At 44.5% G+C, this 21,756-nt stretch overlaps 1 protein-coding gene across 1 annotated transcript; it reads right to left on the bottom strand.

Moving 5' to 3' along the window:
- Window positions 1-1,060: 1,060 nt before the first annotated feature.
- LOC119402874 (uncharacterized) lies at window positions 1,061-20,403 on the bottom strand. Its single transcript, XM_037669920.2, has 7 exons — window positions 20,284-20,403; window positions 18,944-19,062; window positions 17,953-18,039; window positions 14,805-14,903; window positions 12,067-12,120; window positions 5,041-5,103; window positions 1,061-1,489 (listed from the first exon to the last, which is right to left on the bottom strand). Exons 2-7 carry the CDS (start codon window positions 19,047-19,049, stop codon window positions 1,485-1,487), a joined length of 414 nt encoding a protein of 137 aa, XP_037525848.1. The 5' UTR covers window positions 19,050-19,062; window positions 20,284-20,403; the 3' UTR covers window positions 1,061-1,484.
- Window positions 20,404-21,756: the final 1,353 nt, after the last annotated feature.

Genomic DNA, 21,756 nt, shown 5'->3' on the forward strand with positions numbered 1-21,756 from the left:
CCCTAATTTACCCGAGTTGAGATTCTCTTGTGCGTGATCAAGCTGAGATCGCCAAAAATGTGCCGAACGAACCCGTATTAGGACTAATTCAGACTGCACGTAATTATCGTAATTATGCTGATTAGATAGTGAGGCCTAGGATGACGTGAGATGCAAGCTAGGGGAAACCAAGCGTCGAATGTGTAAATGAGACCGATGAGCATAATTGGTTTATTTAAGCTATATAAGTTATAGTTAAGGCTAGCTTGCTTGGGATGCAAGCTAATGATACCAAGTCTCGAATATGCAAATTATTAGGGCAAATCTCATTAAGCAGCTAAAATTGTGCTGCCCAATGACACGACTTATTAAGTGGAAACCTGAAAGGCCATTTAGTATATGGCGAAGGACTATGTGAAATTTAAGCTGCTTGCACCAAGGCCTGATTTAACGTATCTCAGAGACAGAGCGCGCTCGAAGTCTAAAAGTTACATATTACTTGTTTCGAGGACAGGTATCTGTCTCGTCAATACAATATGATTGTATTTAGCCGAATTATTAGCAACCACGCAAAGGTGACCCTTGGGCGGGCGTCGATTTCCCGTTGTAATTTTTATGTAACGTTGATTCCACATATGATACCTCTGAAACTAAAAAAAAATGCCAGAATAAAAAACACAATAATTTTACCTGAATGCAAACGTTTCGTTTATAATTGCTATTTTTAAATTTCAAGCATGTATTTTTTAAACCTTACCGCAGTTACAGAGTAATACAAGGTCGGCCTATTGGTGCACGTTCTAACAGCTTTTTCAAAGTGTTCGTTCCCCATACAATAAAGTTGACGCCAAATACAACCATGCAAACCCCTGTCGGCTCATCCTGTAAGTTTAGTTTGTCAGCGCGGACAAGCTACAAGCAGGGTGCTCTTTACTTTCCTGAAGACCACGTCAAGACACATCACGCTGTATTCTTTTGCCCTTTGTAAATCGAGGCAGCAAACATATTGAAAATTATTTCACTGGGAATTTACTCGAGTAGACCGGTATATAAAGAACGCCAAAAAAATGTGTATGAAAATTGGTCAACTTATTTTATTATATCAAAATTAGTGTGGAGCCGACGAGCAGTTGTCATGCTGTGCTGAAAAAACGACGATTGGCATTGAAGGTGCAGATGTACTCATCCAGTCACACTAGAAACCGTTGGAGAATAGAGCCAGCGATCGGGAGAAACTTAGTCCAGGCCTGCTGAGTGATGTCGTGTACGATCTATAGTGTTCTCGTTATGTTCTTAGGTGACTGGTGATAGCTTGAGGAGGACATCTAGCTTTGTGCGAGTGGACACGATTGGCGACAACTTTGCTGAGCGCTCCACTAGAGGCCATGTAATGTCCTGTTGCTCCTCATGCGAAGCAGCTGTGTCAGTTTGTCGTCGCGCTTTAGCAGCGTTTCAACTTACTTTGAGCTTTTTTGTGGTGTACGTTGACAATGTGGCCAAGACAATTAACCTGTCGATGAAAAAGTGAAAGTCTGGCATAAGCATTCATACCATCTCTGTAATTAGATGCCATGTTGCTTGTCATTCGCCCTCCATGGATGAAAACCTTGCTTACAGAATATTAGCTGGCCTGTACGCAATCATTTACTAGAACTGGGGTGGGGTAAAAAACGACAGAAGTCAAACGTTCTATACTTGATCACCGCATATGTCGATTTTTGCTGTGACTGAACTCTGACAAGTAACAGTACTACGCATAGTAAAATAGATCTCAGTTGTAAAAAATAAAATGGAGGACACCACTTGCGTTTTACATTTTGAGAGAACGTCATTTGATTGCAGTGTCTGCTTCAGGAATAAATTATGAGTATCTTTATATCACATATATCAAGCTCCTGAAGTTTATAACGAAAGGCTGGCCTTGTAAAAAGTATAAATCATGAAGCAAAATTGTTGTTACTATTGTTGTGGCTCCCTTATCAGCAAATATACTTATCTAAGCAGTGGAATATGAAAATATTGCTTAAATATATACTTTCGTTGAACATCGCTAATAACACCAGCAAGTGTAGTGAAGTTTATATGGCTTTAATGATTACTGACAACTGGCCGCAAGAAATTCGATACATTTTGTATCAGCATAGACGCACTGTTGAGGACAAAGATAAAACGAGAGAATACCCTGTTACACTCTATTAAAGGAAGTTACGCAACCGAAGTGTGCCCTTATATGGTGAGTCTCCGTCGTGTTTAAGAGCGTAACAATACTGGCCTTACGAAACATTCTGAAGCTGAAGAAACGGTATATGTGAACAAAGCTTATCTTTCAGAATCATAGTTAAAACTGCATAGCACTGTCAAAAATGATCTACGTCGCTGAAAACCTGTACCACTGATGTCACATGCTCATGCACTATTGCCGTGGTTAGAGAACGCAATTGGACCCCTTCCCGTGCTTTTTTGGGGGAATTCGGGTTTCTGGAAAATAGCCAAAGAAGTTTCTCTATTGTTAAAACACCTCAATCACATTGCCTGTAAGATGCATCTGGTCATCTTCCCTCATCTATCTTAAAAATAATCAAATCTGTCCTCGTGCTCTTGTGTGCATTGCGATAAACTTGCGGAAAACCTGTAGCATATTGAAATAGAGAATCCGCAGTGAAATAATGAGTGCCAGTGAAACTAAGTATGAGCGTCACACCTATTATACGCTGTGTTATAGGAAACGAATAGGTCTAATGCTAGGTGGGAATGACAATTTTTGAAAAGAGAACCAACATACAAGAAAGCCAAGGAAAGTATGGGGGATTTTATTACTAGCAATAACGATGTAAATGTGAAGAACGTGGACGAAGCGATAACGTGCCGCCTCCAGGGACCGAACCTGCGACCTTAGAATAACGCCTCCGATGCTCTACCGAACGCTTTATGGGGTATATATGTACATTCAAACCAAGGAGTGTTATTCAGCGCCGCTAGCAGCCTCGACGGCGAGTGTGCAGCACTATTCTTCTGCCTGTTGGCGTCACAAAGTACGTGATCTTTATACGACCTGGTTTTAAGACGACCCTCTTGAAAACGAGCCCTTGAAATCCCCCTTGTTTTGTTCATTCATAGTGAGAGTCGCATTCTGGCAGACTAGATGGCTTCATATATTATGCGAGGAATTATTGGTCAGCTGACAGCTCTAAAAAAATCATAGCATATCCACGGAGTGAATGATGATGAGTGGGCGAAGCTGCGGAGGTTCATCGGTAAACCGTGAATCTTCCGTGAATTCTGTCCAGTACATCATCACCGACGTGAGATCGGGCGCGCTCATACTAAAGGTTCGATGAGAGTAATGACGACATGCAGCGCACTTTAATTTTACATGTACGCTGTGAATTTTCATTGTTTAATCACGCACAGGAGAAATCGCACACACGCACTACCTTGGAAGTCAAATCCAGTGCCTATATATACGGGGTGGTCTGTGAACGGTTGTGCAGCGCGAGCGGTCTGTTTTTTCCATCAAGACGCTGCCGCAACGCCACCTCGCGACGCTGCGCCGCGAGGCAACATAGGGGGGGGGGGGGGCGTCTGGCGTCTTTCGTTAAGCAGCTGGCGTCTTTTCGTTTTGCTTTAGAAACATCTGGCGTGTTTTCGTTTTGCTTTTAGAAAACATCTGGCGTCTTTTGTTGGTTTATTTCATCAATCAACGGCGTTTTGAACAAAATTTTTATTGTTTAATCACGCACAAAAGAAATCTCACCAGGCACTACCTTGGAGATAAACAATGGCTGCTAATGGGAATGAGAGACAGAAGAAGTCGGTTTTTGGCTAACACTTACTCTTCTACTTCAACTAACGTTTCCTACTGGAGCATGCCAATGGCTGCTAATGGGGAATGAGAGACAGAAGAATTCGGCTTTTAGTTAATGCGCACGCTGCTAATTTTTTATTGTTCAACAACGCACAGGAGAAATCTCCCACCGGCACCACCTTGGAGGTCAAGATCTGGTACTAGCGTTAAGACTGGTTACGCACTACGACGGGGACGAACGGGCGCCGCTTTAAAGTGCTTCGCCCCTAAAAAAGATCACGTGCTTTTTGAAGCCAGCAGGAACAAAACGGATGTTCCACCACCACCGTCCTGGCTACTAGTGGCGCTGACTAACACTCCTAGGTTTATATGCGGATATATACCCCATAAAGTGAACTGGAGGGTGGCCGCTGCCGTAGCTTAGGGCTAGAGCATGGGGTGCGTTATTCGAAGGTCGCAGGTTTAGTCTTCTGAAGGAAAAAATTGTAGCGCAAAGCAACACACGGACAGACAGAGAGGACGGGACTGGCGCCAGTCCCGTCCTCTGTGTCTGTCCGTGTGTTGCTTTGCGCTACAATTTTTTCCTTCAGAGGCCATGAACCAACTAGCCCAACAAAACGTATTGCTAAGCAGGTTTAGTCCCTGCCGGCAGCGTGCTATGGCTTCGTCCATTTACATCATAATTACGACAAATAAAATTCCGTATACTTTCCTAGGATTTCATGTGTTTTATTTCTAATTAATGCCGTGTCTAGCAAAGACAAAACAAGCCCTTAAAATTGCCCTTCTTTTGTTTTTTTTAAATGAAACTAAACATTCCATGACATTTAGTTAACTGTGTTGCTGAGCTGGTAGCTGCACATTTCGGCAGTAATGCGAAGTAATCATCGTGCGGATGTTTTAGGAGGTTCAGTGTGAACAGCTTCTCGACAAGTAACACTGCATCCATTGAATAGGCATATCTCTCATCATGATTGATAACATGACAAGTTGAAATTCTTCCACTGCTTGTGCAAATGCGATATTCTCGTATAGCTATTTCTTTGGATCGAGACAGCACATATCCTGAAACCGACTAATAAGGCTGCATACGTACTGCATGCCACATATATTACACTACGTGCATTACGATGGCTTAACGCGTGTTGACTACTTCGTATTCTTGAAATATACTCGTGCGAATCAATTAAACAGACGTCATATACTTCGATGCCTTGCTGGCGTTGAAACGCATGCAGTGAAAGCAGGATACATACCCTCTCCACCGAAAGGTAAATTCAATAAACCTCGCTGAAGTGCACCGATAAAGGCAGCGTATCCTGTAACATATTGATTCTGACGTGTAGTATACGAATTCCAGCACATATAAAATACGCCAAAAACATGTCATAAAAGTTTTGTGACAGCTCACGTGCACAAAGGGAAAACTTGGCCACTAAGACAAATGTGAAAGTATTATGGTATCGTTCTTCCTTACGCCCAGTTTGATGGTGTAAAAGTTTGCCATTACCGTGACTGACAGCAAATTTGACAGTCGTGAGAATCTTGACCAAAGAAGAAAATTTTCTGAAAAGTTAGAAACTTCGTAAAATGTTCTCAATGATTGGGACACATTAATCGAGTTGTATCAAGGAATAAATTTTCTGCCTGTTTTACCAAGTTTGTGTCAAAACGAAAAGCAATTTGTAGTCATGTGGAGGCTTGACGTGTGTGATCCACAATACTCCAGCCACAGATGTCTCTGCAGGTGTGTGTGTGTGTGTGTGTGCGTGAGAGATTCAGTAAATGTGCAAAAATAATGGCTGATCCCTCCGTCATAGGAATCGGTATAGCACAAAAGTGAAACGTGTCGTCACAGAAGTAGCAGATTGTTTATAGTGCATTGTTATATGAGAGCTCGTACAATGTCTACTCTTTGGCAAATATCGCACCCCTAGATATGGATGCCTCTCACTCACGTTGACGCCTAGTGGCACATCTCCGTACTGAGGACTAATACCCATGATCATGATTTAACCATTGCGATAACTGAAGTTCTTAACATATACGTGGATACCGCATATGACGAATCCCGAGCAAATATGCCATCGACAAGCACATAATAAACACTGAACTCGATATGCATTCCTTCAAAGCGTCCTGAAATGCGAAGAGAAACGCTACGCGCGTCGTGTCTTCCCTCTAGCCTGGCCGTTACTTCTCACAGAGCCAGCGAGGAACGCAGTACGACAGCCAGGCGAGCGTCGGAGCGCTATTTTTCGATATGGATTGATGCTATGAGCGAGGCTTGGGCTAAAGCTGCCACCTCAGGGTGTCTCAAAGCGTTGACGAAATTAAACTTGTATTGCAAACGCGCCGAATGGGACGGTCGTAGCAACGGCCCGTTTTTTAAAGACGATAGTCTTTCTTGGAATACTTAAACGGAGAAATTTTGGTCTGTCTTTCTGTCTGTCTTTCTGTTTGTCGGCATGACCCTCAATTCAGCCACTCGGCCAAAGTTGAATCACTTGCTCAAGGGCCAGCCTTCTTGAACGGCTTACTAGGTTCATACTTGTGTACATTGTCGATCAAAAAGCGAACATTACGCATATCTGAGGCGCAACATCACTAGGTAAGTATTAGATGGTGTGCTCCTGAAATAGAAAATGCGTACATACGTAATTCAAAGACCCTAGTTTCTTAATCTGCGCTGAAAATGCGACTGCGCTGAAACTTGCCTTCCTCCGTGCCCTCTAGACAAGCTGATTGTTGTGTTTCGGTTTCGGTTCTGTATTTCACTGTACGAAAGCCATGGGGTGCCGCTCTGGCATTCCTGTTTTACCCAGGCGACGTGTAAATAAAAGAGTGTGTGGAGAGTACTCGTTGAGTGCAGACCTTTCTTCTGCGTTCGCGCTTCGTGCCAAACCACGTGTTCGGGCTGGCTGGCGTCCCCGCCGGTCGCGTTGGCCACCGCCGGTCTTCGCCTGCTGCTGTGCCGGGACTACCAGCCCGTAACACAGCACTCATGTTTCCCGACATATTGCCTGATGGCGTCCATATCTCACGCAGCGCCTCTTCTATCGTCTTTAGACGACATTTGCAGCGAAGCGCGCAGATACGCGGTCAATTTTTTTTTTTCGAGCCCGGTGGCACAGATGTCATCGCCCCGTTAAAAAGGAGACGCTCGTAGCCTTCATCCATCAACCCAAGAGCACTGTGGGAGGAAAGCGTGAAAGATAAATGGCGCGGTCATGTAGCCTCCGCAATGTGTGTCGCGGTAGCTCAGTGGGCTAAACGCCCGCCAGCCATCGTCGCTGACCGGGAGGTCATGGGTTTGGCTCCTGTCAACCGCACTTTTTCTGACAGTTTTTTTTCTTTGCCATGTGATGGCGCTCACTTTGCTGACGTACTTCCTTGACGAAAATACGTCATGAAGGTCTTGGTGGACCACGGCATAAAACACGTTCGTGTTAAAATAAACATTAAAGCAGATGCGCGTAGAACACTTTCTTTCCGACAGTTACGAACTCCGTGGTAATATGGAATTAGAGAAGGCGTTGCGCCGTTTCACCTACCACGGATTGTCATAAAAACCACCAGCGTTGCACGGATTAGTGCGACTCTGATGCTACCATGTTCACCGAACCAATGTACTTGGTTTCGGCTTGCAAGGATGAACGCGGAACGTCGGAAATCGCCGCACTTCACAAAGCCTGAATAGATGGGGTCTAAAATCGCATATTAGTAGCACCTCAGAAACATGGCACCCCACATTTATGGTGGCCATATATTTTTTTTTCTTTTGCGACATGACCTACGCGTACGTTTATATCAACGTATATATATAACTGAAGATAAGGATGCACGTACTAAATCTGGTTTTATTACCGTTTCGGCTGGTGGGCCAGCCTTAGTCAAAATTAACTGAGTACATGTTAGAGGCACTTTTATGGGTGTGTATTTTCGCACTGTGGGACAGTGCTCCACAATCAGATGCACTGCGCATTCAGAAAAGCATTTTGTAGGCACATGGCGCAAAAACACTGCGAATAACAATAGCAAAAACAGGTATCGTGTTAGACAAGATACCGCGTCATTGGCCAGTGAGATTACGCGAGGCGTGAGGAAAGCACACACCAGATTCACTGGCTCTGTACAAGGCATGCATAGAAAAAAAACACAAAAAAGCTATCTGCAATACACTCAGGCAAGGAAAAAAGTGAAACCATTGCCGATGGAATGAATTTCCAAACCAACAAGTGCATGTTTGTAGCAGTATGGAAATATGCACAGTATAGGATGCGTGCACGCCAGCCAGCTTACCCGCGTTTTCGTTTAAGTCACTAGAAACGATGTTGAATTTGTGAATTAAAAATGACTCGCGCATTTTGCGCTTATAACGTGACATACATTTGGATTCTAAGATAGGCGCCCTAAATGGTTCAAAGGTATCTGCGTTGGTGGCGACGTGTCTAGATATTGGCAAATGAAGAATAGCGTGCACATGCGTCGTGTGGTTGTTGAAGCGGTAGCAAGATGCATTTTTGCTTTGACCGGTATACCGCAGCCTGGAGATGGAGCACTCAAGCAAATCAAGGACATCGCCGAAACGTTAACAAAAACACATTTAGCACGTGTATCCTTCTCTTCACTCATATATGGTACCTGACCCAGGGAGCTTCACACGCTACATATATATATGCATATATATATATATATATATATATATATATATATATATATATATATATATATATATATATATATATATGTATGTATATATATATTATATGACACAATATTAATGAGAACTAACAGACAAGAATGCCAAGGAAAGTATAGGGGACGTTATTTGTAATACTTAAAATATAAATGTGAAGAAAGTAATGTGGACGAAAAGATAACTTGCCGCCGGCAGGGACCAAACCTGCGACCTTCGAATAACGCGTCCGATGCTGTACCATTGAGCTACGGCAGCGGTCATCCTGCCGTCCACTTTATGGGGTATATATGTGCATTTAAACCTAGGAGTGTTAGTTAGCGTCGATCGCAGCCATGACGGCGAGTGTGGAACACTCTTTTTCTGCCGGTTGGCGAAACAGGCAGAAAAAAACATGCAGCCTTTAAAAGTCATCCACGTGTGTGTGGGGGGGGGGGGGGGGGGTCCGAAAACTCAAGCGAAACCTGACGCCACCTCATGGCATTGGGTCGCCGCTGGGCTCTTGTTGTACAACAGTACTTCAAGCCGGCTTTTGGCACTGAGCTGCCGCCACATAATTCATATCGCCGATTGAAACCACGTACGAGCCGCATCGATGACACAACGTTCCCTGAACGATCGCTAAGAAGGAAGCAGCTGGTCGCGTTTAGTGCTGATGCTTCTATGAGTCATCATGCTTGTTACTTGACACGCGGCGGCAACGAATACTGCATATCGAATGCTTATGCAGGGCACGCATGGCACAGAACAGTGCGCGCGCCAGCTTTCCCGTATGGTCTCTCTCTCCACAGCTTTGAAGGCGAGAAGAGCAAAGGTTACACCCTTTCCTCCAAAACCACCGCCGAAAAGCTTTGGAGTGCTTAAGAGGGCGCGACCCTCCGTTGGCCACAGCAAGATTGAAAAAATGCTTTCGCGAGCACAGCGTACAACTTAAGTTTCTCACCCGAAGTTGCAATCTATCGCCTCGGTCGACCTCTGCGACAACACTAAAATTTCGTGATATTGAAATCACGTTTAAACAACGTTGGTTATATGGAGGCTCAAAATACATTGTTCACCATGAACACATATTTGTGAAAAGGGAAATACTTCTTTATATTGAGAACTCCGTAAGATTCAAATTCGCAATAACGATATCGCGTTTGTTTCTGCGAGGTTCTTTATATGCATACCTGGCAGTTGCATTTGTTACATCAATAATGTATTTATGCTCGAAAGCGGAGTCGTCGAGCTCCGGATCAAGCAGGAGTGTAAAGCGGTATGCACACTTAAGAGAGATTCTATGATTTCAGCATTCTTGCAGCCTGTAAAGGCAGTCGTGGTTTCCTTGGGACATAGCACAGACTGGCGAGATTCTGCTGACGGATGATGCAACGTGCCTACAGATGACGATAATGATGAATCATCATTTATTTTCGATACGACATACCACGGCGAGCCCTAGTCTAACCCTAGGTGGGCCGTTTCCTCATTCCACAAACCCGCCGGCTTTCGCTGCTTGCATGGCGCTGGCGACGAGACTTCTTTGTTGTTGCAGCTTCTCGGGGACAACAATGGTTTCTCACGTTTCAGCGAGGTCTACGCTTGCTTGGGAGCTATGCAGGATGGCCCGTGTTTGGCGAAACTCGTTATCTCTGCGAGCTCTCGCAACACCCCATTCGAGAGAACTTAGAGTACGAAAAGGTCAAATGCAGCCCTGAGCGCGCATCGTTTCGTTGCTGCCGATGAAACGCTCCGCCGCCTGATGGGCGGTTGACAAAGTAGGGGTGTCCTCACGCCAGTGGCATCTTGTTTCATTTCTTTCTCGTTCCACAGAGTGCAGAAGTGCACCTAAACAGCATGGGCGCAGAAGTGCACCCATGCTGTCTAAATTTATTTTCCAGTGTCCAATGCCTGAACTAAATATTCTTTACAACAGCTAGTACCGTGGCCTTCCAGATTAGCTCCGGCCCAGCGCCGTTCAACAGCGCGCGTCGCACAGCCAGGTTAAGGTTTTTGTTAGTCCGTGCGGAGATACCTGAAAACTATCGTCATCGTGATTGGCCTCCATCTTCTAGCGTGGTTATGGCACTCGACTGCTGACACGAAGGTCGCGGCATCAAACTCCCGTCCGCGGCGGATCCATTTTCGTTGGAGGCGAAAATGTTTGAGGGCCGTGTGCCTAGATTTAGGTGCACGTTACACGTACACGAGAAAAATCTTCAGAGATGTACTGTAAATAACAGTAACCCGCCCATATATGTATCGGTTCTGGTGCATAGAAGCGAAACGAGCTGCACGGGACTGCTGCGTGTGCGCCCTTGCGGCCTTCGGGTGCAGGAATTTCCACGGTCCAGGTGGAATTGAAGAACTTGCCTGAATGAGGATAAACGCTCACGTACACGCCTGTGGAGGGTGCGATATTCAGTTGCCAACGACAGAGCACGATAATCACGCTGGCGTTGCTGCACAGTTCAAATGTTGACTGAGTAGCGGCGCTTACGCTTTCGAATGCGGTGCTCTTTTGGAAACCGCTGCAAGGGCCACACATGCGTTTGTGACGCCATGCGCGTTCTTCATGCTGTTTTTCTAAATGCCGCTGTCGCGCGCGCCGCGCTGTGTTCCTGTCATGACAGCAGTAGCGCGACCTCGGAGCAAACTCTTGTTCACGAGAATCACAGGGCCTCCTGCATAGCACCTCTTGTCTGGCGCGAGAGTCTTTTGCAGAGAGTGTGTCGAGATGCCATTGGAACTCGAGGATGAGGTGCGCCAAGGTATACGGCACGTCACACTTTGGGCAGTGGCATCTGTGCACCGTTGGATATTCACGAGTTTCATGTCCTATAGGTGGCGCTACGCATCTTACAACTTGGCGCCCAACTAGATTACCCTGCCAAGCCGTGCTTCAGCGGTAAGCTCAAATCTCGCTGTAGCTGACGCGCTTTGCCTAACCTCTAGTGTCACTTCGCGACGTGATCACAACACTGAACTCTTTCTCTATCGTGGCTGTGTTCTCTTATGTCTCCTATAAAGCCCTTTCTGTGCAATGGGGCACAGAGAAGATGTGGTTATCCCGGAAAGGCGCACTCATGCGCGTCGGTGCTAATCAAATGAATTCGAGGGAATGCACACGCATTGGAAAACCGGAAACATCGACTAGGAAAAGAACGGACAGGCTCAAGCTCTGCCGCGCTCGAGGGGAGACGCGGAGCGCAAGGAACGCGCGCGTCTCCCCTCTAGCCGGCCGGACGCTCAAGCAAAGCCACAAGTGAGAAATGGCGACCGCGGCCGGTGATAATCGAGATGGTGCTCCCGCTCCACGCTGTATGGGGGCGGGGCCATCTGTGAAACATGCGAATAATCGTTGCATGGAGATTCTGGGCGTGTAAGTGTTCCTCTGTCTTCTTCTTAGTTTACTCCTTTCTTCTTAGTTGAGCTTACGGTGAGGCAGAGTTCCCAAAGTAACACTGCGTGCATCCCGATGGTTTCGGCAGAGTTCTTTACATCGTATATATGAAATATCATCATGCGGATAAAGAAACACTCCCCGAAGGTAATGTTCTAACACTGCCCTCAAGCAGCTTCTCGCAAGCACGACACGTACCTTGTGGCGCACGGTGTTCAGGAGCCATTAATCTATTTCGATGATCACGAACTCCTGGAAAATGATTACGCATACATTATAACTCCAAATGAAAAACAAGAAAACGTAGAAGTAATGTACAATCATGAAATACATCCAAACACCATCATAAAATACAGTAGCCTAGAGGCCAGCTCGCCCGATGTAAGCTTCGGTGCGAGATGGTCTTATTGTGCTTGCTCAAGCATGAAGTAATGGAATTTCACTATCATGTCTACTCAAGGCAAACTGTCAAGGAAAATTAGAAGTAACATATTCTGGTTACAGCAACGCGACCCTAAATATATGTGGTTACGTGGCAACGCTGAATGAGAATATTGGTCGTTGGCATAGGTGACAACATCCAACAGTTGCACACTATAGAGGCGAACCAGTTACGGAGTACTTATATTATATTTGTGATATTTTCTACGGTTTGCACAAACGTGATAATATTTCGAAAATCAAGCATACAAAAAGGGATCACATTTAACAGCACGTTGAAGAAATCCGCTGTCATTAGCAGACATATGTTCCGTGGCAACAACTTTTTTTGATAATGGCCTTATCCTGAACTTGCTTACCGTAAGCGCGTGGATAACTTGAGACGCGGAAATAAACCCTTATGTGGCTTTCCTCATTAATCTCCCTCTCAATGGTAACTTATTAGACAAACGTTGCGGAGGACCAAATCTCTTGTTTTCGTTAAGCTTATACGTGTAAGTGAGATAGCATTACCCTTGCAACCGTATCTAACCGTTGGTTTCTTCCACATCAGTCCCGTTTGGGGGCCCTACATTTGTCACAAGTGGCATAAGCCTATTGCTGATAATATCATAGGCGTGAGGCTGTGCCCAGGCGGCGCTGCTAAAAGAAAGCGCCACCACCGCCCTCATCGCAGCCCCGGCACTACCTTGATAGCGCAAATAGAGCCGTGCGCAAGCTAATGTGCATAGGCCACAATAGACCACCTGTTTCCTTTGTGTCGAGGCAGGTTTCTTTGCAAATCAAAGACCTGGATAGCTTCGTCCACCAATGCACGCTTCACCAAAGCAGGAACCTCATCAAAGCGAATTGCGGGTACAATGCAAGAGAAGTTTCATTTATTATTTCGGCGCGCTGCGACTCGCAAGTACAAGCGAGAATCACACGAAATTGAGTTCGATCCAAGCCCTCCGACCTCTGTTATCTATCTCTTAAATGCGTTAAATTTTGGTGCATGCATAATCTCACAGCGATGATGTAGAATTGAATTAGCTGTGTATCTAACGACCAGAGCTGTAAAGCTCAATTTATCAGGGACGAATGCCCCGGTGATCGCCTTTTCAGTTGTATTCTGTCTTCAGCTCTCACTTCCTGTGCGTCAGCCTGCTTCGATACGCATTTCGAATGTTCTGTTGACGCTGGTCTTTCGTTTGTACATAATGCGAATGGGGATACGTCGTGTCCGCTTTCGCGGCGTGCAACCGAAGGCAAGACAAACCTGAAGGAAGTATCGACCAACATTGAGCAACTTTGAGGATGCGCGGTAGTATCAAGAAACATTGGGGACGCATGTGTTAGCATTTGCTAGTTAAACAGGAACATTCAGCCTTCAAGATGTGCGTGCGCGATGCTATGTGGTGACGACTGATACAGATTATGGGAGATCGAGGGTCCCTTGAGCTTACTTCTAGCTACTCACTCCGTGCTGCACGGCGCGCACTGCGGTCACTTTGACTCTGCTGAGCTTCATAGCCATGGTTACCACACTTAGCCGTCAGGGCTATGCAAAACAATAACAGCAGAGCCACATTAGGACACCTTCTCATGCGGCCGCATGTGGAGAATGCGAGTAATTCGCTTACCTGGTATCCACCGCTCTCACCTCTCTGTCTCATATGACGGCCACGGGAATCTGTCGCGTTTGCCTTTAATTTCACCATCGATCTCGCGAGTGACCCAACAAGTACATCATAGCGGTTTGGTGGTACGTCCGACTAGCCAAGAGAAATTGATAGGTCTCCTTGTGGGTGTTCATTGCACTAAACAGACGCTATGTTGAGCTCAGTCGTTGCTTCGCATTGTCTAGTTCACAGCGAACTTAGAAAGGCACTCGGTTTTTGCACTGCTCAATCCCTTACTTCTCGCTCCGGCGGATGGCGCGGCGCGTTTTTGAAAACTTCAGTCTGGCGACTATTATGAGGTTACGTTGCGGATGGGCAGTGCTCAATGGCTTCGTGCCAGGCATTAGAACCATGTGCGCATTCAGGCTGTGATACCGCTGGTGTGTAGGCCACTCTTAACGACAATTGCGCTTCTCAGATAAAAAAAGCCATCAAGGCAGCTTCAGGTGAGAATGCAACTATTGGGCCATCGTACGGCTTGATGCCACTGGCGTGGGCAAGTTTCACGGTACAGGCATGTCAACGGCGTCAGGGGCTACACGAGGTAAATAACGAAGCGCATCAACTCCATAACTCATGTCAACGCTATCAAATGCTCGACTATAGGGCAGGGATAAGATGGGCAGACAGTCCCAGAGAACATCTGAAACATGGCTATTTTATCATCCTCATGACCAAAAGCAACCGTGCTACATAGTCGGTGTCGGAGAACGCTGCATATCGCTCACTACGGTGGGCAGCGCTTAACATTACAAAGGTTTGTGATGGAGCATGTATACAACTTGTAGCTTTTCGTATTGACAACGTAAGCCAAAACAGCAAGCATATGCGTACCTTGAAAACCAAGTGGAGTAATAGGCGGAATTCCAGTTCCAGCGAGACGTTGATTTCTTCGCTGCAAAGCCCTCCTACCAGTTGCTTCCTGACGACCTCCTAACGGGAACAGAAAATAAGCCGACAAATAATAATCCTGCCGAACCAGCATATATCGAACTCGCAAAAAGCGGGCGTTGGTTCGGCATATCGGTTATTTCAATGTACAAGTCTTAATAAAATTACTGAATTTGTGATGCGAATTTTGATGCGAGGTGGAGCCGTGAAGCTAACTTCACGGCTCCACCTCGTCATAATATATGCAAAACGTCTTCGTGGCAATATGCGTTTTTTATTTTTTATTTTTCCATGGTTTGTAGTTGGCAATATGGGGTTATATGCAGGAGCGCGTTATACGCATGATAATGCGGTACCAAGCTAAATTTTTCTGCTGAGCTGTCTACTGGCCAGATCCCTTGCCGCTTCCGGCGAGAATCGACTGTTTCCGCAATTCCAGATGGCCGTTTTGATTTCGGTAACAATGAAATTGGCTTTTCTTCCAACGCAAACGAGCGTTATCTCAAGTTTCGCAGTCGTTTTTGGGTTGCGGCTTCTAATGGTAGCGTTCGATACGGGGGCCGTCGACAACCCAGGCCACAGCTGCGACTGACAAGTCACTTGCCGCTTCCACGTACGGTACCGACTTCCTGTCCATCAAATCGAAGCATTTGAACAGGGCTTGCGCTCTCTTTTGCCTCTTCTTTATGTTGAATATGAGATGCATGTTACGAGGGAGGGCTCGGCAGTTTGCGGGATTTTCGACTTGCCTCATCGCCCCTATCTCTTTGCAGGTCTACCATTTATATAATAGCTCTGCCGTGGTAGTCACGCTTAATCTACTCAGCTGCGAAATTCTGACGGCCTCCGCTAATTCGTCCCAGGTATCGGGCACTCGCAAAAGATGCATTCATTTGAGGAGGTGTTAAGTGGTGAGCGTAAGGCCCTCTTTACACACCGTCAAATGGGCCAGTCGTTTCCTTCACTCCTCCGACCTGATGTTTAAGAAATGCTGGCATAGCGCACGCGGTTTATTACGTATGCTTAGGTTAGCTTAAGCAAGCTTCTTTCCTGCAAGCCGCGTCCTTTCAGCAGGAACGTTCAAAATATTTCAAGGGATTTGCGAAAACTGCATCTAGCTCTTTTATTACCCCATCATTAAACCGATTCTCCTGAATGTAGAGCCGTAACATTCCGATTTGATTTACCTTTGGGACTTGTTTCCCCTCGACATTGGTGTGAAATTCCCCACTGCGCTTGTTTCAGGGAGGCTTTGGCTTATAGAGGAATAATTCCGATTTTCTCCTTCTCCGGGTGACGTAGGTATGACGTCACTGGAAAGCATTCTGGCCTTCTCTTGTCTAGGTGGTGTTATGGCTACGCGCCGCTCTTACGCCGGTACTAAGCCCTCGGTTTGTAGCGGTGGCTCATAGCTTTATAGTGTGGACCGTGAAAAGCGGGTATGTGTCGCACGTGAGTGGTGGAACGGCTTTCAAAATGTACCGGACATGTATGTCTCGTTATTCGTGGCAAGGACTGCGAATTGTATTCGTCGTACACTCATATCCTCCTTTGCCAGTTTTCCTATCTACCAATTTAAGGATACAACCAGGAGAGCGCTAACAGATAGATAGATAGATAGATAGATAGATAGATAGATAGATAGATAGATAGATAGATAGATAGATAGATAGATAGATAGATAGATAGATAGATAGATAGATAGATAGATAGATAGATAGATAGATAGATAGATAGATAGATAGATAGATTGGGTGAAAGTGCATTCGATTAGCTAACAAACACTTCGCACTTAATAAAAACGAATCGTATCGTTCAGTATGGTGGAGGTCCGTGAACCGGCCGTCACCACACTGGGATGGGTTGTAGCTCTGGTCGCACAACCAAAGGCCTTTGGCTGGCACGGGACTGGTCGCCGAACAGTCAAGACGCTGCTCACTGATTACATTTCGAGAAAGACACTCATTCAGACAGACATTCCGTTAACCGCGGACAGCTTGTTCGTGATCCATGGTACGACAGTAGCCTCTCGTAATTTCAAAAATTGAGCAACGCCGCGAAGTAGTCGATCGATACATTAGCACCCATAGACAGTGGTGCAGTGGACTACCAGTCTATGCAAGCAGTTATTGGCTCGTTGTATCTTAAGATAAAGCTGATAAAGCTTAAGATAAAGCTGTGTTGATTTACTGATATGTAAACTGCCATGTAAACACATTTGCTTGATTGAGTCTGATATACGCTGTCTTACTTTTAAAGCACGACAGGTCTACATGCAACGCGCAGCACACTCACAGCGACAAGTCAAATAGGGGCCTTTTTAGATCGCGTTCCGTACTCTCTTGGGGCATCTAATGGAAGTACACATGCAATGTATCCGCCACGCCATAAATCATAGTTTTTTGTGAAGTACGGAAGCATCCACTATGCCACTCTTCGTCTGCCTGTGGTTAAGCTAGACACCCGCTACACATCTGTGAGGCATTATGTGCAGTTCGTTGCTACGGCATGTGGCTGATGACGATAATGAATTATGGCTCAGCACTTTGCAGTTCGTGGGAAGCTTTAAACCACACACTCGTTGCGCAATAATTGTTGTCTGAATGTCTGGCTGTGATTTTGCTCTTCTTTTATGCTATAGTACATATGCTAACGCAATTCCTTGCACTACATGGCGCCTGTATAGGGTGTTCTTGCAAGTGAGCTTGAACCAGCAGCGTGGTTCTGTGGCAGATCACTCGACTAACACGCGGAGGGCCCAGGTTCAAATCCCGTCCGATCTTAGGTAATTCTTTACTTCATTTTTTTCTTTCGCGCAAAAGCGGTTACGTACAACGGCGGTGGCGGTGGACAACTACGGCACTATTGCTGTGACCTCGAAACAGCTTTTGCTGTCAAAGAGGCTTTTTACGGCTATCATACATATTGTCTACCACACATGGGTGGAAAAGGCATGACTGTGTTTTTGCCGCACAATTCGTACGTGTTAATCTCTACTCCGCATAGCATTAAACAGATTTGTGAATCGACATCTACACATGTCAAGTCTTTAGGTTCACGATGTCGCCCATGAAAACGGTAAAATACGTACCCTCTTCATGTATGGTAGGAAGCTGTGGAATATGTCTCGGTGGCCTTACGCCTCCCGCGCTTCCCCGAAAATAGTAAAGCGGATCCTCTGTTTAGATACACAGAAAATGTTAAATACTCAATCAATATATTTATGCGAAAGAGCGTAGCCACAGTGTCGTACCATAAAAGCGAGCTAACATTTGTTTTAATTCGGAACTATTTTTCTCTTTATATACGAGCATGGCGTTTCCTGGCATTTTTCTTTTCCTGTTCATTCGCTAGTGTTACGTCATTTGTTCGCTGTCATCCAGTGAGTAAGACTCGCGTGACGTGCTTGTTAGCAATATTTGCAAGTGAATATTCCGAATTATATAATATGCCAATAAAGCTCGCATACCTTCTCTGTGTAACTGCAGGTGGTAATGTACCTCTCTTTAAGATACGTTGTAGCTCCCACCATCTAAACAACGCTCGTAGAAACAACCGCTTCATTCTAAGCTGCTAATTGAAGCGCACGGCTTTCGATGAGGTGTAGCTTACAAAATCAAATTTTAAATGTTTTTTCTAAACAGATATTTTGCTGTGGCTTTCATGACGAGCTTTACCACGATGATAAGGTACCTTCGAAGCTCAAGTGACACCCTGTTGCTTCCTTTGTCACTTCTCTCTCTTTTTTTTTGAAATTCTGGTTTGACCGTCAAACTGGGTGGGCGGACCTTCAGCTGCGGCTTGTGCGATGTCATTTCACCATTTCACCTACATCTCCGAAGAAGTTTTTCGCAACACACACACACAGAGACACACACACACACGCACACATATATATACAGATATATACAGACAGTAAGTACAATAAATAAACAATCTTCATTCAGCATGAATAGTTCATTATGGCCTGAATCTGGCTATGTAATGAAATGCAGAAGCATACACTATTTGGTGACTTGGTATGCACGTAATGCTGCAATTTAGGATTACAGTGTAAACATGAAAAAAAAGGAATCATATACCGGGCCTGACCGTTGCCGCAAGCACGTACGTTGGCCCCTGCTCTATCGTGCACAGAAGCAAAACGAAGGCGAACCACAATAGAATATTTGTACGTTGGGCCTGCATAATAATTTTTCACCTGAAAGATGTAAGCAAACGATTACATAAAACAGTGTGTTGCATCATTTTCTAGCAAATGTCGATCAAACTCTTCTTTTTTGTTGCACCGTGCCCTCCATTATCGCGTTATTGCCTTTATTGTTTGCCATTTATCAACGTTATATATTGTTTGCTCATCCGCGCGATATGTTCACGCGTGTTGCCATTTGTTTGATTTATTTATTTTGTTTATTCATTATTGTAGCCTATGTCGCCTAAGTGCGCACTCTCGTAAGCGGATGGAAAAAATATGACGCAATTGCTCAGTCGAAAAAGTGTCCATTCACCCAAAGCACACATCTGGTAATTAAAAAAAATCCATCTGCGGGAACATGGACAGTACTCGCATCCAGATTATTCCGCTCACGAATAATAAAAGGAAAAAGGAATAAACAAAAACTCCGGCATGGCAGCTTATTTTACGGATTGTTTTTTTTTTTGTTCGAAAGATCATTTCTGTGCAATACGTGTTATGGTCTCAGAGTGAATGAACATTTTAAATACGAGTTTCATCACAAAAAAATGCAATAGGAAAACTTTAATCACAAGAATTTTCTTCGTTGCTCGAGAAGTTTCCAACCTATGTCACTCTTATTTAGGTAGTACTAAAATTATAGTTGTAATTGCCGCTGAAAAAAACGCGAAGGGCGGTTTTGTATGAGTTCAAATTTATAGATTAGAGTTTGAGGATGTGGATCTCATACTGTAGAGGCATATTCAAGAATAGCTCTTACATTAGTGACATAGAAACTTTCTTTAATACATTTTGGGGCAGACTTCAAGTTCCGTTTAATGAAACTTAACTCGCCATTGATTCTACCAGTTATATAACCTAGATGCTTATTCCAAGACAAATCGGCAGACAAGTAGACGCTAAGGTATTTGAAAAGATCAACGCGGTCAAGTTGCGCACCTCACAAAATGTAGGAAAAATAGAACATTTGACGTTTCAGACTATTAACCTCTGAGAGCCAGTACGCTTGTTAAACAGCTTTTGTACACTATTTAAGCAAATACAAGCTCCTCAGTGTATCGCTGCCTCTGCGGAAGGTTACGGAATCAAGAATGGGGGTAGGAGAACAATTGTTCAAAGCAGGCACGCGCTCTAGCGCCATCAACTATTAACCGATTGCATATATTGTGCACTAAAATGAACTTTACGCATTATATTGAATTGAAGAAAAAAAACTGTTAAACTTACTCTTGTGTTCCCGCTATGGCAAACTCAGAAAATGGTCTAAAGTCGGTAGAACCACTCTAGTTATCATGTTAGAGGGAACGGTAAAATGATGCACGGTATAAAATCATACACCAAAGTGCGTAGTTGGTTAATGTGGTCCCAGTGAAGGGCCGTATGATCTCCGACTATTATTATCTCAAACTGTTCTCACCAGAAAATATATTTCCTTTTTATGCAGCAACACAAATGGATATGTGATTCGGTAAATTCATCTCGCAGACGGTATCGGCCAAGGTCTTCTAGTGAGTATATAAAAAGAAGTTTTCAGTGGCAATAATGCATTTATCATTATATACATCGTAGACACCGACACATTTGACATTTACAGAGTATCCGTGCTGTGCTTTGAGTGGGAAAGCATGGCAAGCATAAAATGGAACACAACCTGTCTGCAGCACTTTATTCCTTGATATTTTTTACTTGCATTTTGTACCCATAGAGATACATCAGCTGAAATCGACGGCATGTTACGCATGTTACACTTTTAAATATGCAGGCTATTTTAAAGGCACGGTGCGTTTTTAATAACCATTCGACTGAAACTTAAATTTTAGGTGCTGCCAGGGAGCGCACAAGCATTAATTGTAATTGAATTACAGAACGAATATATGGCAGCGCTTGTTAACGTTAGTGAACACTACTTGATGTGACACGTAAGTGCCGTCATTGCAATTTGGCATCAGTGCCGTTCTTATTTAAATATTTATACGTTTGACAATAGCTGATTGTCGTGGTGTAAGAGACTAAAGGCGATGTTAAGAGCCACCTGAATAGGCCTCCAGCGCCACGATGCACATTCCTCACACAACGCAACTGCGTTGCAAAAAACAAATGCAAGAGTAAAATAACATATATGATGCGCAACTACGAGGAAACTTGCATGAAAATAAAACAAGGCAACGAAAATGTAAAACATAACGTACACGTCTCATGACAAATCACATCTGGAATAAATCAGAGCAAAATAATGTAGGCACCGGTGTTACATATGGGATCATATATGCAGAGGTCCTTGCATAATTAGTCATGTGAATAGTCACATATATATGCATGCATATATGACATATGAAATAACTAAGTACATTCAAGGTTTCAAGCTACGTAGCAAAATGAAATAACTAAGGGGGTTCAAGTACGTACATTTTCGACCTCTTTCTGAATGATGACATGGAAGAAGAATGCATTGTAAATGCTAGTACTTGCGGACGAATATTTAACAGTTCAGAGATTTGCCATCTTAACAGTTGCTGACCATAGATAGTTCTAGTTTTTGGTTGCTAAAAGGTTGAATGTCTGGAGTTGAAGTTTCGAATGCAGTTAGTATAGGCATCCGGAAATTGATGAGGGGCATTTTTGTACTCCATAAACGCAACCACAGAGAGACGGTGGCTATAAATTTCACGAATGCAAAGAAAATGCTCTGGTGAAAAACTG

The sequence above is a fragment of the Rhipicephalus sanguineus genome, chromosome 8 (genome assembly GCF_013339695.2).
Source record: "Rhipicephalus sanguineus isolate Rsan-2018 chromosome 8, BIME_Rsan_1.4, whole genome shotgun sequence".
Taxonomy (NCBI): Eukaryota; Metazoa; Arthropoda; class Arachnida; order Ixodida; family Ixodidae; genus Rhipicephalus; species Rhipicephalus sanguineus.

Bases quoted from the DNA above. Each gene is read 5' to 3' on its own strand.
- LOC119402874 (XM_037669920.2), bottom strand. From the start codon at position 19,049: ATGCAGGCCCAACGTACAAATATTCTATTGTGGTTCGCCTTCGTTTTG. The intron at 14,904-17,952 runs GTACGTATTTTA...TGTTCCCGTTAG, and splicing joins TCCTACCATACATGAAGAGG to GAGGTCGTCAGGAAGCAACT. The intron at 5,104-12,066 runs GTACGTGTCGTG...AATATGTTACAG, and splicing joins TGAACACCGTGCGCCACAAG to GATACGCTGCCTTTATCGGT.